This window comes from Ixodes scapularis, unplaced genomic scaffold (assembly GCF_016920785.2).
Source record: "Ixodes scapularis isolate PalLabHiFi unplaced genomic scaffold, ASM1692078v2 PGA_scaffold5__190_contigs__length_132052651, whole genome shotgun sequence".
Lineage (NCBI taxonomy): Eukaryota > Metazoa > Arthropoda > Arachnida > Ixodida > Ixodidae > Ixodes > Ixodes scapularis.
In genome coordinates, this window is record NW_024609880.1 from 40,541,850 (window position 1) to 40,558,488 (window position 16,639).

At 49.0% G+C, this 16,639-nt stretch overlaps 1 protein-coding gene across 2 annotated transcripts; it reads right to left on the bottom strand.

Annotated features, from left to right (window-relative positions):
- Positions 1–11,105: 11,105 nt before the first annotated feature.
- On the bottom strand, positions 11,106–15,543 carry LOC120838324. 2 transcript variants are annotated; one of them, XM_040208202.3, is made up of 2 exons: positions 14,884–15,543; positions 11,106–11,348 (listed from the first exon to the last, which is right to left on the bottom strand). In XM_040208202.3, exons 1-2 carry the CDS (start codon positions 15,517–15,519, stop codon positions 11,223–11,225), a joined length of 762 nt encoding a protein of 253 aa, XP_040064136.1. In that variant the 5' UTR covers positions 15,520–15,543; the 3' UTR covers positions 11,106–11,222. The 2 variants fall into 2 exon arrangements, with proteins under 2 accessions (XP_040064136.1, XP_040356310.1); XM_040500376.2 differs by lacking the exon at positions 11,106–11,348 and adding an exon at positions 13,814–14,883 and having other exon boundaries at positions 15,199–15,543.
- Between the last annotated feature and the right edge of the window lie 1,096 nt (positions 15,544–16,639).

A 16,639-nucleotide genomic window follows, 5' to 3' on the forward strand; every position in this document is an offset into this window, starting at 1 on the left:
GACGTCACCACGAGGGCACCAGGAACGCCACCGTGACCATGCTCAGGATTCGCTAGTAGGGGTGGGTATTGCTGTCGTTTTCGTGGTATTTGCTAAACTTGTTGCTGACATGGTGTGAGTGGTCAACCCACTCAATTTTAAACCTTTTACTACCGTATATTTTGGAAAATTTTCAAGCAGCATTTTAAGTACCTCGCAACATGTTTTCGCCTACAAAGAACACAATGGCCACTATTTTGCCTGATCGCTTCTTTCCTACTGTTGATTGATGCCGAGTACGGAAACATAATGTTTGCTATTGTATTTGAAAGTTTCTACCTGCATACAAAACGATCGAGTGCATGTTCACATTCATTTGGGTGAGTTATGCTGCGTTTAATTTGCTACATTCTTGTATAAGAGGCGTGATGGCTTAAAAGGACACTGACACCCCCAAACGTTTTTTTTTTTTTTTTATTAATTTTTTTCGAGGCGATTTGTTATGGTGTCGGAAGACTACCCAAATAATATATTAAAACAGTCCCATATATTTTAATAAAGCCAAAAAACGCATCTGCTCGAAAGCGAAACCAAATCTTCCGCAAGGAGGTTGGAGAAGTGGAGAGGAGAGAGTGGGGGGGGGGGGGGGGGGGGGAGTGGCCGGAATCACGTGGCTGCACCCGACCGCGCGCTTCTTTTTCTAATTTTGTTTTCTGTGCGCAGCAGACGACATGGGTGGCGAGGAACTGTTTGCCGTTGCGATTCCGTTGCAGTTATGTTTGTTCCTCTCGCTGTTCTGCTTGAAAATTTTCCTTAAAGATGAGTTGTTTCGTACATTCAAGAATTGGAGATGAGTAGTGAGTTCCCGTGGTGAATTTTCGTGATCGGCTTCGAAAAGAATACCACTAAGAGGTTGCGTGAAATGCTGCCTAACTTGTCCTGCGTCCGAAAAAAAGTGGAATTGTGCGGCAGAGTCTGCATATGTTTCCGGAAGATCAACGGGATCGGGACCAACCGCTGGCTGCAATTCCTGTAGAATATTTACGGGCACTTCGGAAAGCGGACGCTACCCGATTTATATGTTCCTTGCATTTTTTGGAAAGTGATTACATTGAGTTCCCATTTGTCAAAAATAAAATCCATTACCATTTAGTCCAGCGACGTTTCGTCCACAAGATTTCTTTTTTTTTTTCAGTGATAATTGTAAAAAATAATGTAAATATCACAAAATGCCTAAACCCCCACCCCCCACCCCCCACCCCCAAAAGAAAACAAAAAAACAACGAAAACATAACAAAAAAAAACATTTTTAGACGGGATCGAGTACGGTTCCGTCGCTTGTGAAGTGAACGTCTTTCCACTGAGGTAATGGGGAAACACTTCGGTTGGTTATAACACAGCCGGCAAACTGTAGGTTGGAAAGTTTGCTGTCGATTTTCCTCCAGTAAAGGCACTCCCGGGTCGAAGCCGGGCAGCACCACGCATTGGCCAAATTCGCCCCTGGTAAAGAAATCGTACGCGTGCATCTTCAACTCGAATTACGCACTTCGTGCTTGACGTTTGCGCGAGCGATGTCTTCAGCCACGAGAAGGGGGCGACGGGTCGGCGACGTCTTCGTGCAAATCGACTTGGTGGTCGAGCGTGTTTAACGGGATCAATGCCAATTCTTTTGATTGGTTCGAAATTTATCTTTCAAAGGAAGACAGAATTTGCCAGTACCGCTAACGAAAGTTCTGAAGTAGAGGTTCCACGCCCGTAGTCCACTGCCATCGCCGTCACCACTAGTCCAACGATTCGCGAAACGACGCCATGTTGACAATTACGCTGTGAACGCACAGAATGCTTCCGGTTCTGTGTGAAAAATTTTTTTCAATCAACGTATTTGCAGCATTTTAGAAGCTACAAAATTAGGTTTCCTATTTTAATAGTATTAATATTGAGTGTGTGTTTTCAATGACCAAGGAATTTGATTAAATTTGGTGGTTGTGTCTAAGCCTTAGAAAACGGTCCGTGACTACGGAAAAGAGAATGAGCGCGACTCAAACCGACCACTTAATGATCGGCGGATTTCGGGGGGAAGGAAACCGAATTTTGAGTATGAAATTCTATTCTGGGTAGTCGGGCTCTCATATGTCACGTACAACTAAGAACATCGGCGAGCATAAATAACTTGTCAGTGTCCCGTTAAGAGCTACAAAATAAAACCCGAGAGGCTAAAGATAGACGTCTAAAGGGTTGAAGGGCGTGCGTCCAGTGATTGAATGACCAAGGGGATATAAAGAAATAAAGTAGTTAGAAAGGCAGAGGCGGACTCAGAGCAAATAATGGCATGAAAGTTACTTTCAGTAGGGCAGTAAAGTCACTGCTTGTTGCAGGTGACCCTTGTTTTGTTTTCTGATAGACTGGAAGCAAACAGCAAACAGAGACCAGAAAGTTTGTCACATGAGTAGTGGAAAAGAAGTACCAGTTTGCACAGCGACCAATCAGAGCGCAGGAGGGCGGGGCCAGACCCAATCCGACCAATCACAGCGCAGTAGGGCGGGGCCCCTTACCTCTCTCGCATCCCAGTGACCAATATCAGGTCGCGGGCATTGATAGCCACGCCATCGCCCACCGACATAGGAGGCCCCGCCCACAGGGTGTTGGCCAGTGACCAATCGGAGCTCGCCCGGGTCCCGCCCCCCGGGTGTGAGGTCACGTACAGGTGTGAGGTCACGTACCTCAACCTCAGACCTAAAACCTCAAAAACCTCAGGCCTCAAACCACAAGCGTGGTTGACCAGGTGTTGACAGCTGTGGTCATCATCTGATAACAACCATGTGATATCACAGGGTCCGAGCTTCGTCCGACAGAGGGCGCTATAGGGCTTGAATTGCGGCGCTCAGAGCGTCTCACGTGTGATGTCACAGGGTTCGAGGTGCGTCCGACAGAGGGCGCTCACGTGATGTCGCACAGGGTTTGTGCTGCATCCGAAAGAGGGCGCTGCGCTGCGGTCACATGATGGTCACGTGACATTATTTGAATCGCTGCGCGGTAAATGCTTTTTAATCGCTAAAAAAGGCTCCGCGGCCGGCTGGGGATCGACCCCTCTAGCTTGGGCACAGCAGCTCGGCACCCTACACCCTGAGCTACGAGCACATTTTTTTGTATTTATTGCATGAGCTACGAGCACATTGCTTCCGAGACCGCTTAACTCGTCTTAGTTGTCCGTGTGTGTGTGTGTGTGCGCAATTCAGATCACGTGTTTTCCTGCCATTTGGCTTTTGTAATGCGGTTAAAAAACAGGATGCGTTATTGCCGCAGGTCATGTGACGATGGTCGTGTGACGTAATGCATCACTTGGCGCTAACGTTGCTCGTCTTCCTATCACGTGATTTCGCGCGCGTGATTCAAACGGTGCTCGCGGACTCGTCACCTCGGGAATGGCTTTCGTAGTCTGGGTGAAAAAAACAAACAAACAACCCTCCACGGAATTTGAACGCGTCATTGCTCCAGCTCATGCGACGAAGGCTATCTATAATTCCGTCACGCAGGGGCAAGTCTAGACAGGTTTTGATATATCTCGAGAGCTCGGAATGTTATTTTAGGTCTTGTTTTCGGCCAGGGAAACGCGCTGCAGTTCTGCCTCGGAAAAAGAGCCGAGAACTGGCTATTTTCTCACCATATCGACTAGGTGGTAGGTATTGGGCACACCTAATCGAATTCGATCCACGATAAACACCTCGTCCGTGAACGACTGCTTGTACTTCTTCAAGAGAACGTGACGATCTTTAGAGATGCGCACATGCTCACCCACGCGAGATTTAGGTATTTTCACGCGACCGGGATCGGAGAACAAGTGAAAGAAAAATTCGGTCTGGTTCTGTGGGGTAACATCGACCGGCCTAGGTTCAGTGTCCTGTGGTGGCTAAAGTTATAAGATCTGACGATTTTTGGGAGGATTTCAATTAATCGTTTGGTTCGTGCATACTCAAAGTACTTGTAAACCCGACTCATTTTGGTGCGTTGTACGCGTTCCACTATCGAAGCCTTTTGCTTCGAATTCACGGATTACAATTTAATGTCGTTTTTCTCCAGAAACGAGAGGACCAATCTTCTGTAAGACAATCTTCTGTAAGAGAAAAGTGAAGAAGAGAACGTCTTGAGACGTTCTCTTCTTCACTTATCTCTGTCCCTTCTACTTTTAAGTTTCTGTTTCTACACCAGTCTCGGGTTAAGTTCCAACATGGTTATTATAGAAGATAGAAAGCTCATGCTTGAGGCAGGGCAACTGAAAGCATCGAGGGCTGCTGTCTTAATCCTGCCAGTGACTATATCGATGACAGGTTAAAAATGCAGGCGCCGAATGAGCTAATAGCGTGCCTTGATATTTTCATGTTTGGTGGTAATATTACTTTCGGTAACGGATGCCGACAGCACGCGCTTACAGGGCAAAAGCAAAAAAAAAGAATAGCCGGAAACCAAATTTTGTCGTAGTTCAGTTAACAACAAACAAAGACACCGGAAAACGCGGTCTCACGTGGAGCAAAAAACGAAAAGGAAGCTCAATGGACAATATGATCAGGTGTCATCATCGAGCAAATGCACAGATAGAGATCCAGACAGGGATCCAGTTGAAGTGGAGGTGGGCTTCCTACTGCGGGGAACAGCGTGCACATTCCATATGAACATGATAAGTGATTTCACAAAAATAATATCCTGACTATTATAGTACGGTTTTATTTTTGTAATACGCGTTTTTGCATCGCAAGTCTTTCGTCTGCTGCAAGAGAGGGAGTTTTTGCACACCCCCACATGCCATGTGTTTTCAGTTTTATTAAAATAAACATGACTTATTTAGAGATTTTCGATAACGCTCAGCAAGTATTTAGTTTAGTATATGTTTATTTTAGTAATTAAAAAAGTGAAAGCCGTTTACAACTCCCCGTAACACCAAATTAGAGCGCAGCTCTTGAGGAGGAGGAGGGAAGGGTACTGGGGGGTGAAGTGACCTGGGGGGGGGGGGGTCACGTGACCTTGGGGGGTCACCTGACAATGCCGATGATGTCATCAGTGACGTCACTGATGACGTCATCCGTGATGATGACGATGACGATGCGGATGCCGGTGACGTCACCAGTGACGTCACTGATGACGTCATCAGTGATGATGACGATGACGATGCGGATGCCGGTGATGTCATCAGTGACGTCACTGATGACGTCATCAGTGACGATGACGATGCGGACTCCGATGACGTCACCAGCGATGATGACGATGACGATTTGGATGTCGGTGACGTCATCAGTGACGTCACTGATGACGTAATCCGTGATGATGACGATGCGGATGCCGGTGACGTCATCAGTGACGTAACTGATGACGTCATCAGTGATGATGACGATGACGATGCGGATGCCGGTGAGGTCATCAGTGACGTCACTGATGACGTCATTAGTGATGATGACGATGACGATGTGGATGCCGGTGACGTCATCAGTGACGATGACGTCATCGGGGAGGTCACGTGACCTCGGCGGGGGGTCACGTGACCCTGGGGGGTTGTCACGTGACCTCGGGAGGTCACGTGACGTAGGGGAGTCACGTGACCTCGGGGGTCACGTGACTGGGTGTCACGTGACCTTGGGATGACCTTGAGGGTCGCGTGACCTTGGGGTGACCTTGGTTACGCCGACGGCGACGCCAACGGCGACGCCAACGGCGACGCCGCTCAAGCCGGGAACGGGCCCCTAAGAGCTTCGCTCTAAAAAAATGAAAGCCGTTTACAACTCCCTGTAACGCCGAATTAGAGCGCAGCTCTTGAGGAGGAGGAAAGAAGGGTACTGGGGGGGGGGGTGGGTCAAGTGACCTAGGGGGGCGGGGGGGGGGTCACGTGACGATGCCGATGACGTCATCAATGACGTCACTGATGACTTCATCAGTGATGATGATGATGATAATGCTGATGCCGGTGACGTCATCGGTGACGTCAGAGATGACGTCATCAGTGATGATGACAATGACGATGCGGATGCCGGTGACGTCATTAGTGATGATGCCGATGACGATCCGGATGCCGGTGACGTCATCAGTGGCGATGACGTCAACGGGGGGTCACGTGACCTGGGTAACCATCGTGACCCTCGTGAGGGTAACCCTAGTACCCCTTGTGAGGGCAACTCTCGTGACCCTCGTGAGGGTAACTCTCGTGACCCTCATGAGGGTAACTGTCATAACCCTCGTGACCCTCGTGAGGGTAACTCTCGTAACCCTCGTGACCCTCGTGAGGGTAACCCTCGTGACCCTCCTGAGGGTAACTCTCATAACCCTCGTGACCCTCGTGAGGGTAACTCCCATAACCCTCGTAACCCTCGTAAGGGTTAGGAGTGTTAGTAAGCCTCGTAGCCCTCGTGACCGTAATCCTCGTGAGATTAACCCTCGTAACCCTCGTAACCCTCACGAGGGTTACGAGGGTTACTCGCGGTTACGCCGACGGCGACGCCGACGCCGGTCAAGCCGGGAACGGGCGCCTAAGAGCTGCGCTCTAAAAGTAAATTAGTAAGTTTTAGGCAATTATTTTGCCAATTAGCGTACTTTTACAATACCCGACGTCCGCGTGGTTTGCAGAGTGTTCTCGGAAAAATTTTCTTGTTCTTTCCTTTTTTTTGTTCTCAACCCACCTATTTGAAGGGATCTTTAGAACAGTATTCGAAGGAACACGCATCAGATACCATAACTCAAATTATCCTGTTTACATCACAGCAGTCACATGTAATTCTCTTTGGTGGCGCAGGCGATGGAGGTGCTAAAAATGATGATTACTTTCTTGTTGATTTGAGTAATAAAAAAATATCTCCACGGCTTTGTTTTCATTCAAGTGTGAAGGCCTTGGTAAAAATTAATACATTAAAAGTATACTTTTTGTGTGCTTAGTGAATGAACTACAAACATACGTTTTTACACTTCTATAAAACAAAAATAGGATATCAATATATTTGTAGTACACTAAAACATGCTGCAAGAGCCCTTTTTAGTACTAATTTTGTGCGGTTAATAGCTAGAAGCGGACTAAAAGTATACCTCTAGTTAGCTTAAATTATGCTAAAAGGTGTACTTTATGTACTATCGGGGAAAAATGAAATGCGAACAGAGGTGCGCGTGGCTCGCGGTACAGGCTGCGCCGCCTGGAAGTGAACCTAGGGGCGAGGGTGCGTGGCCTACTTCGATGTGTTCACGCCCTTCGATTGGCGCTCCCGCAGCTTCGGCAGTGCGCCTCTTAGTGCGCTGAAAGCTCTCACCGCTATCTTTGCCTGCTCGGCGAGTGCGGCGAGCTTCTTTGCACCGCACGCGCTGAGCCAGCAAAGATAGCGGTGATAGCTTTCAGCGCACCAAGAGGCGCACTGCTGAAGCTTGGGGAGCGCAGAGGGAGGGGCGTGAACACGTCGGAGTAGGCCACACACCCTCGCTCCTAGGCTCACTTCCAGGCGGCGCAGCCTGCACTGCGAGCCACGCGCTCCTCTGTTCGCATTTCATTTTTCCCCGATAGTACAATAGACATATGCTAAAAGTGTACTTTTCGTTCTGACCGCTACCCCCCGATGAGTGGCGACTCGCCGGCGGTCAGCGGGCAGGTAGAACAATCATTTTCGGTTAAAGTAAATCCAAAAAGTGCTTGAAGTAAAGTACAAAATAAATGAGAGGTTGTGTATACTTGAAGTAAAGTCTAAGTATACTGGTGTAAGATCCATCGTACATTCCAGGATATCCGAAAAGGCCTGTCAAACCCTCACAGAAACTCCTAGTGGGCCTCACAGACATTTTTTTCGATAGGGAGTGCCTGGGCCAACCATCTCCTCCAGGCCCAGCCCAAATACACCAAGGAAGCTCAAACCACAACCGCCACCCTATACATTGACACCCATCTTCACCCATCTTCTCGACATATGGAAAGCAAGACATAAACTAGTGAAAAGGTGGAAGAAAGCCAAACATTCTAAACACCTCAGGTACAAAATTCACGTCACCACTGCAGAAGCCGAAACCTACGCATATCAACTCACTATTGAAAAGTGGCTCCAACACTGCGATTCCCTTTATGGCCAACTAGGCACTAACAAGGCATGGCGCATGCTACGCACCCTCCTCACACCCACCTAACTCTGCGACCCCCTCACTTGCTTTATTCTCGCCAACAAAATTACCCCAGTTGAACTCGAGCAACAACTCTACCACACCTTCTTCCCTCTACTAACCGAAGCACCACACACACAAAATCCTCGAACCCTTCCCCTCGACCCATCTGACATGAATAACTCTTTCCCAGTCAACAAACTAAAGCGTGCACTCACTCACTCCAAGGAAACACATTACCCGGCGAAGACCAAATTATATATCAACTTCTCCGTAACCTCCGACGACGCACAACTCCAACTGCTAGACTACTTCAATCATGTTTAGCAAACAGGCGACATACGGGCAGAGTATAAACAGGCCATCGTCATCATGATCCCCAAACCAAAATAAAGCCCCCGAAGTAAAAAATCTCAAACCTATTTCTCTTACATCGTACATTGGCAAGCTTTTCGAGAGACGCGTCCTCACACGCCTCGAATTACATCTTGAGCACGTGTAAGCCCTACGCTTTACGCTTATTGGCTACCAGAAGAATATCTCTACACAAGACTGTCTTCTCCGGTTATACAAACGATATTTTTCAAGAGAAAAGCACCACACACCTCCGCTCCGTTCTCAGCCTCGACATCGACAAGGCTTTCGACAACGTGTCGCATGACTCAATACTCAACACCCCCCAAAAAAACGAAGTGCGGCCCTCGAATGTATAACTGTATTCACAACATTTTATTGAACCGCACTGCAGCATTCCTTTAAAATCCCTGGACGCAACTCCACCCCTTTTCCTTCACGCAGAGGCGTGCCACAAGGCTCGATCCTTTCCCCTACACTTTTCAATCTTAATATGAGAAAACTTCCCGCAGAACTTGTCGCCCTTCCCCATCTTAAATTCTTTGTCTATGATAATGATGTTTCTCTGTGGATCAACACCGGATCCCCAGGTAAACAGAAAGAAACCCTGCAGCGCGCCTGCGACACTCGTACGCTACGACATCAAAAGAATTCTGTCCTTTACCTCATCTAAATCCCAACTCCTCATCATCTCCAACCGCAAAAACTATCCTGACAGAGACCTCATCACTATACACCTCGACGGCAAGCCTGTACCCTAAACGCACCCCATCAAACTCCTAGGTCTCACCATTTAAAACAACGGTGCCAGGAACATCACCATAACCACCTTCTCCAAACAAGTCAATTAAATCACACACATCCTTGGTCGGATCTCCCGCCACCAGAGAGGTCTCAACACGACGACATGACCCGCGCCATCGAAGCTCTCATGTACCTCTCGTGTACTTTATCACATTCCCTACACCCCTTTCACGAACAGCCAGCTCAAACACACCTAAACACAACTCCGCAAACCCTCCCGTCTCGCCCTCCGCGTCCAACACTACGCCCTCCTAGAGAAACTACAAAGTTCCTCTAGGAGAGCTGACTGGGACAACAGCAACGCCCGGCCAAGTCCCTGCCAAGTCGCTACATTCTCCAGACTCTCGGTTACACCTCACACATGACTCCCGTCGAGAACATCACTCCATCCTGGGACACCGTGCCCCAAATCAGAATCCTCCCCATACCAAGCACATGAATCCCGACAGAAACCCTGCACGCCGCCAGCACAGAGCCAAACTCATAACCCAAAATATAAACACTCTTTAGGCCAACCACCGCCTGATCTACTACAGGGAGGCCAGCTACGATAGCAGCAACAAACTTGGTCGCACTGCCTTTCACTGCCACCAGACCGACACCTTGCTCACTCAAACGTATACTTAAGCTCCCTCAGCAGACCACTTGGAAGCAGAGGCGATCTGCTCTGCCATCCGCCATGCTATCGCCAAATCCTACGAAGGACAGACTTCCATCGCAATTCTGAGTGACTCCCAAAAGGCACTCCGTGCCTTTCAATACAATCAGCGCCCCAACCACATATCACGCGAGTTTCGCGCCGCTTTCGACACCACTACCACCCTTTACTTCTACATCCACTGGATTCCTGGCCACGCTCTGATCCCAGGCAACGAAAACGCACATTTGCTTCCCAAGTCACGTCCATTCCGGGACCTGTGTTCAGTTCGCCTAAATCCTATGAGCCCCAACTACAAAGTACCAGAAAGCACCAACAACACGCCGATATACTCCGAGAATTCCGCGAAACCAGACTCACCCTCATAACACAACCACTCTCCCTCTCCCGACGACAAGCCACCACCCTACGTCGAGCTCATTCGATTCATCTCTTCCGAGGAGCTCAAGTGACAGCCAAATGTCCCTTCTGCCCTGGCTACCCCAACAATGAGCACACAAAGTGGCACTGCCCGCCATACACAGTCATTCACCCGTTCTACACTTTCCACAATCCCTCCCAGGCTCCGACCCACTACGCGGCTAAGTGTGGCGGTCTCCAATGAATAATCAACTTGCTCCCGCCATCTTGAACAAGAGGTCGACATTTTAGGTCGCCCTCACTCACCCTCACCCTCACAGCCACACTCACCTAAGCCCCTCCCTCACCCTCACAGCTACACTCACCTTCAACCCCTCATTGACCCTCATCCTCGCAGTCACACTCACCTTCAGCCCTTCACTCACCCTCACTGAACCTTACGGCCCTCACTCCCCTCACGCCGTCATCGCCCTCACGCACTCACCGCCCTCACGGCCCTCACGGCCCTCACGCACTCATACCCCTCACGCCCCTCACTCACTCATGGCCCTCACGCACTCACGGACCTCACGGCCCTCACGCACTCATAGCCATCACGCCCCTCGCGCACTCACCGCCCTCACAGCCCTCACGCACTCATGGCCCTCACGCACTCATGGCCCTCACGCACTAATGGCCCTCACGCACTCACCGCCCTCACGGCCCTCACGCACTCACCGCCCTCACGCTCCTCACGCACTCATGGCCCTCACGCCACTCACCGCCCTCACGCCCCTCACTCACTCATCGCCCTCACGCCCCTCATGCACTCACCGACTTCACTTCACTTCACTTTATTTCCTTAAAGACCCCTTCGGGAGGGGTATTACATAAGGGGTGGGAGAATATATAAAAAAAACAATAACTTGAACAATAGGTTGTTACGTTGGATTGATGGTTGACACAGCTTCAGCAAACCTTAATGGGCAGGTGATCGTAGCAACTTCGCCGGGAAGGCCGTTCCAGTCTGTTGCAGTACGGGGGAAGAAGGAATTGAAAAAAGTGGCAGTTCGAGTGCGGTGACGGGTGACCTGCAATGGGTGACCTGTTCGGAGAGAGATGCGGGCGTGGGGTACAATGTAGGGCGCGTGATGGAGCGGAGAATAGAAAAACTTGTGAAATAGACATAAGCTAGCAGTTTGGCGACGAGAGGAGAGGTCTAAAAGGCCCGATTCAGCTTTTAAGGATGAGATACTAACTTTGTACGAGTAAGATGAGTGGATGAATCTGGTGGCGCGGTTCTGAACCTGTTCGAGTGCATAACTGAGATAGGCTTGGTGCGGGCTCCAGATGGGGGATGCGTATTCCAGCTTTGACCTTACGAGTGATTTGTATGCTAGCAGTTTTATGCTTTGAGGAGCGGTACGTAGATGGCGTTTTAGAAATCCTAAACTTTTATTTGCTGATGAGATAATGTTAGTGACATGTGCGCGCCATGATAGGTCGCTACCTAAGGTGACACCAAGATATTTATAGGACTGTACTAGTTCGACGGGAGTGTTAGCAATTGAATAGGGAAAAAGGAAAGGGTTGGTTCGGCGATGAAAGGACATGAGTTTGCATTTATTAGGATTAAGTGACATGAGCCAGTGGTCGCACCATTCCTGGATGCGGTTGAGGTTTTCCTGTAGATTGAGTTGGTCAGAAATGTTAGCAACTGGTTGGTAAATAACGCAGTCATCGGCAAACATACGGATTTGGCAAGTAACGTGTAAGGGTAAATCGTTAATATATATGAGGAATAGCAGTGGGCCCAAGACGGAGCCCTGGGGAACACCTGATGATACTGGTAGGCAGTTGGAGGACTGGTTATTAACGAGGACGGACTGAGAGCGATTAGTCAAAAATTCCTGTATCCATTTCAAGACGTCAGGGTCTAATCCTAGCCGAGAAAGTTTTAGTAGTAAGCGTCTATGAGGTACTTTGTCAAAGGCTTTTGCAAAGTCCAGGAAGATAGCGTCAGTTTGGCAGTTAGAGTCGAGATTGGTATGCAAGTCGTGGAGAAAGAGAGCTAGTTGAGTTTCGCAGGAGAAGTTCCTGCGAAACCCGTGCTGAGAAGAGTGAAAGAATTGGTTAGAGTCCAGGAAGTTCATAACGTGGGTATAAATGACGTGTTCCATGATTTTGCAGGGCACGCTTGTTAAGGAAATGGGTCGATAATTTAATGGAGAGTCCTTGTTGCCTGATTTGAAAACGGGAACGACCTTCCCCGCCTTCCAGTCATCTGGAATGCCGCCTGTGAAAAGTGACTGCGAGAACATAAGTGAGAAAAATGATGAACATACATGGTTACAATTCTTCAAAAATTTCGAGGTGATTTCGTCGACGCCCGCTGATGATGACAACTTGATGTTATCAATAATAGACGAAATACCGGCAGTGGAAAATGAGATGGGGTGCATTTCCGATTCAATAGTTATGATTACAGGTGGGAGTGGTGCGTCGGGCTCTTGAGTAAACACTGATGAGAACGCGATATTAAACATGTTAGCGCACTCACTATCGCTAAGCACATTCCCCGATTCATCGGCAAGAGTTAAACCGGGAGTCTGCTGAGGGTTTATGACCTGCCAGAACTTTCTTGGGTTATTGATTAATATGTTTGGTAAGTCAATAAGGAAAAATGAGCGCTTGGCTTCAATGATCGCGTTTAAATATGTTTCTTCGGCCTCGTAGTACCTTTCCCACGCGCATGGGTTTGGTTTTGACTTCGCAGAGCGAAAAAGACGCTTTTTTTTATTTTCCAGCCTCTTAAGGGTTTTAGTGAACCATGGCTTCTGTCGGCTAACACGAAAACTGATTTTAGGAATAAATGTATTTATTAATTCGTTAAACTTGTTCTTGAGTAGTACCCAATTTTCATGGATGGATCGACTTCGATAAGCAGCCTCAAAGTCAGTAAAAAAATTGGTTAAATGGTTATTTATCGCTTCATAATTTCCTTTGTTGTAGAGGCGAATTGTTTTATTTTGAGAAGGGGGCAACGTCGGCGAAAACATAAAATCAGCGTGAATGACCTTATGGTCACTAATTTCCCGTAGGTAAGTAATTGACGACATACTGTCAGGACGGTTGGTTAATATTAGGTCCAAGAGACTTGCAGTCTCTTGCGTGACACGTGTTGGCTCAGTTAATATTTGGGACAGGTTAAAATTGAGGCAAACATCGATAAATTCTCTCGTTTCTGCGTTACTCGTTGTTGTAGGCGCCACGTTAGCCCAATCGACATAAGGGTAATTAAAATCGCCAAAAAGAAGTATGTGGGCATTGGGATGTTTTGCATTGAGGTGGCACAGCATATCGTTAAGCTGCCCCGGAAAATCGGGACTATTATGCGGCGGCCTGTAACAGACACCCAACAGCACTGTTTCAGGAGCGGCATGGCAGATGAGCCAGAGTATTTCCAGATCGGATGAAGTGTTAATAGTAGTGCATGGTATTTGATGGTTTACGGCAATGAAAACACATCCCCCGCGAGTACCTTTGCGATCATTACGAAAGAGACGGAAATTTGGCAGGTACGCTAAAACTTCGGAGTCAGTAACATCACTGGTTAGCCAAGTTTCAGTGAGCACAAGTACATTGCATTCAGAAGATAATACAACGCCAGATACGAGTTCGCGCTTCGGAAGAAAGCTGCGTATGTTAGTAAAGATCACCGAAAAAGAAAGATTAGTTCGAGGGGCACGTTGGGGGCGTGTTGTAATTTTCTGTTGACGGTGCGATTGCTATGAGATTTCTTTGACTGATTGGCATGATTCATCGAAAACGTAACGTTTTGCGCCGATGAGCAGTGTTTTGTAGCGCAAGGAAAAGGGAGCAGATTTGCTTCTAGCAAAGGCAAGGAGGTGCTTCCGTGCGTTGCGAACTGAGCGGGAAAAATCTTCGCCCATGCTGAAGTTAGTACCTTTTAATTTACGGCCATTCGAAAGGATGGCTTCTTTAGTTTTGAAAAAGGAGAAGTTCACTATTATTGGTCGTGGACGCTCGACCGAATGACGCCCGAGGCGGTGGGCACGTTCTATTTCTTTCGAGTCTAATGTTACATCAAAATGTTCAGAGCAAAGGCGAATGATTCTTTGTTCGGACTGGGCAAAAGTCTCTGTAGGTGAGGGATCGGGCACACCATAAAATATTAGATTCTTTCGTCGGGATCGATTTTCAGTGTCGTCCACACGGGCCTCAAGGTCAGAGACCTGACGAGCCGCGTGGGCGGCCCTGGTCACCGTGGCCTCCACCTCAGCACGTAGCGTGGAAAGGCCTTGGTAATGACCCTCCAGGTCAGTCATCCGCCTGCTTAGGTCCGATATGGTCCTATCGGTTATCTGCAGCTGACTTTTTAGGCCCTTTACCTCCTCGATGAGTTTAGTTTGACCTGCAAACAGCTTCAGCAACTCGCTTAGGATTTCACTTGAGGTAACAGGACCCGGATTAGTCTCTACATCTCCAGACAACATCAGTAAGCGGCGGATGACTTGAGCACATTCTCTAGCAACGGCAATGCAACACTGCAGGCTCGGCAGCTGTACTAAAAGATAGTTGCTCGATTTCTTAGACGAGCTAACGTATGACAGACCAACCTGCATGGTGTAGGACAGCGGGTTAATGGACCGTGTTGTGGCACAGCCACCGAGCCCACAGAGTGCAGTCGCCGGATGTTGTTCTTTTATGACTGGCGCATCTGTTGACGTCGATGACGATGGTGCTTCCCACGATGAACTGGGGATCCACGGATCAGATGGCAGCGCCACAAGGTTTAGCGGCGCGTTTGCTGTTGATGACTGCCAATCTCTCGAGCCGTGCGCGTGGCGAAGGGGCGTACTTTCCGTGGCGATAATCCAGGTATCATTCAGGAAGGCTGGAACCATGACGAGGGTGATGAACGAGGTAAGGACCTGCATGGTGTAGGACAGCGGGTTAATGGACCGTGTTGTGGCACAGCCACCGAGCCCACAGAGTGCAGTCGCCGGATGTTGTTCTTTTATGACTGGCGCATCTGTTGACGTCGATGACGATGGTGCTTCCCACGATGAACTGGGGATCCACGGATCAGATGGCAGCGCCACAAGGTTTAGCGGCGCGTTTGCTGTTGATGACTGCCAATCTCTCGAGCCGTGCGCGTGGCGAAGGGGCGTACTTTCCGTGGCGATAATCCAGGTATCATTCAGGAAGGCTGGAACCATGACGAGGGTGATGAACGAGGTAAGGACCTGCATGGTGTAGGACAGCGGGTTAATGGACCGTGTTGTGGCACAGCCACCGAGCCCACCTCACCGCCCTCACGCCCCTCACTCACTCATCGCCCTCACGCCCCTCATGCACTCACCGACATCACGGTCCTTACGCACTCATAGCTCTCACGCCCCTCACGCACTCATTGCCCTCAGGCCACTCAGGCCCTTTTTTGATGGGGCAATTTTGCCCAGAAACCTGACGTCGCAACATCAGGAACACGGGCCGCCCGCGTTCACACGCAGAAACCAATTGCTGCAATTTGCCGTCATCATCATGAAATTAATTGTTTGCACTATTGACACAAAATTATGCGCTATAAGCGTGTTTTATGCATTTAAATCTGGTTGAGAATACTAATGCATCTTTGTGAAACAGTTTATTTTCAAAAATGATCAATTTCAAACCAGACCCGATCCTTTTGTTGTCATCATCATCGGCACGAGGTATCACGTGAAAATATCGCGTCTCTGATTCGATGCCGCCGCTTCAAACGTCTTCGAATTGCTCCGAGTTGCTCGCTTGTTTCGAGCGGGACCCGATTTTAGCAATTCGAGTCGATCTAGGGAAAGCTAGGGAACAACCCGTCAGCTACACTAAAATGGCTGAGAAAGTTGCTCTATCTGAAGGGGGCCTCACGCACTCACCGTCCTCACGCCCCTCACGCACTCATGGCCCTCATACCCCTCACGCACTCACCGCCCTCATGGCCCTCATACCCCTCACGCACTCATGGCCCTCACGCCACTCATCGCCCTCACGCCCCTCACGCATTCATGGCCCTCACACCCCTCACGCACTCATGCGCCCTCACGGCCCTCATACCGCTCACGCACACATGGCCCTCACGCCACTCACTGCCCTCACGGCCCTCACGCACTCATGGCCCTCACAACCCTCACGCACTTACCGCCCTCACGCAGACACGGTCCTCACAGCCCTCACGGCCCTCACTCACCCTCACACTCATGAATTTTACTGGTTCTGAAACTGACTCACTTTCACCTCACCCATGAAAACTAGGGTGAATGAGGGTGAGTGAGGGCCCTTATGAGTGAGGTTTGCCAAGGTATGTATTGAACGCTCTACTTCATCACATCGCCA

Coding starts and splice junctions, on each gene's coding strand:
- LOC120838324 (XM_040500376.2), bottom strand. CDS start 15,519: ATGCAGGTCCTTACCTCGTTCATCACCCTCGTCATGGTTCCAGCCTTC. Junction 14,884..15,198: donor CGCTGTCCTACACCATGCAG/GTCCTTACCTCG, acceptor TACACCATGCAG/GTTGGTCTGTCATACGTTAG.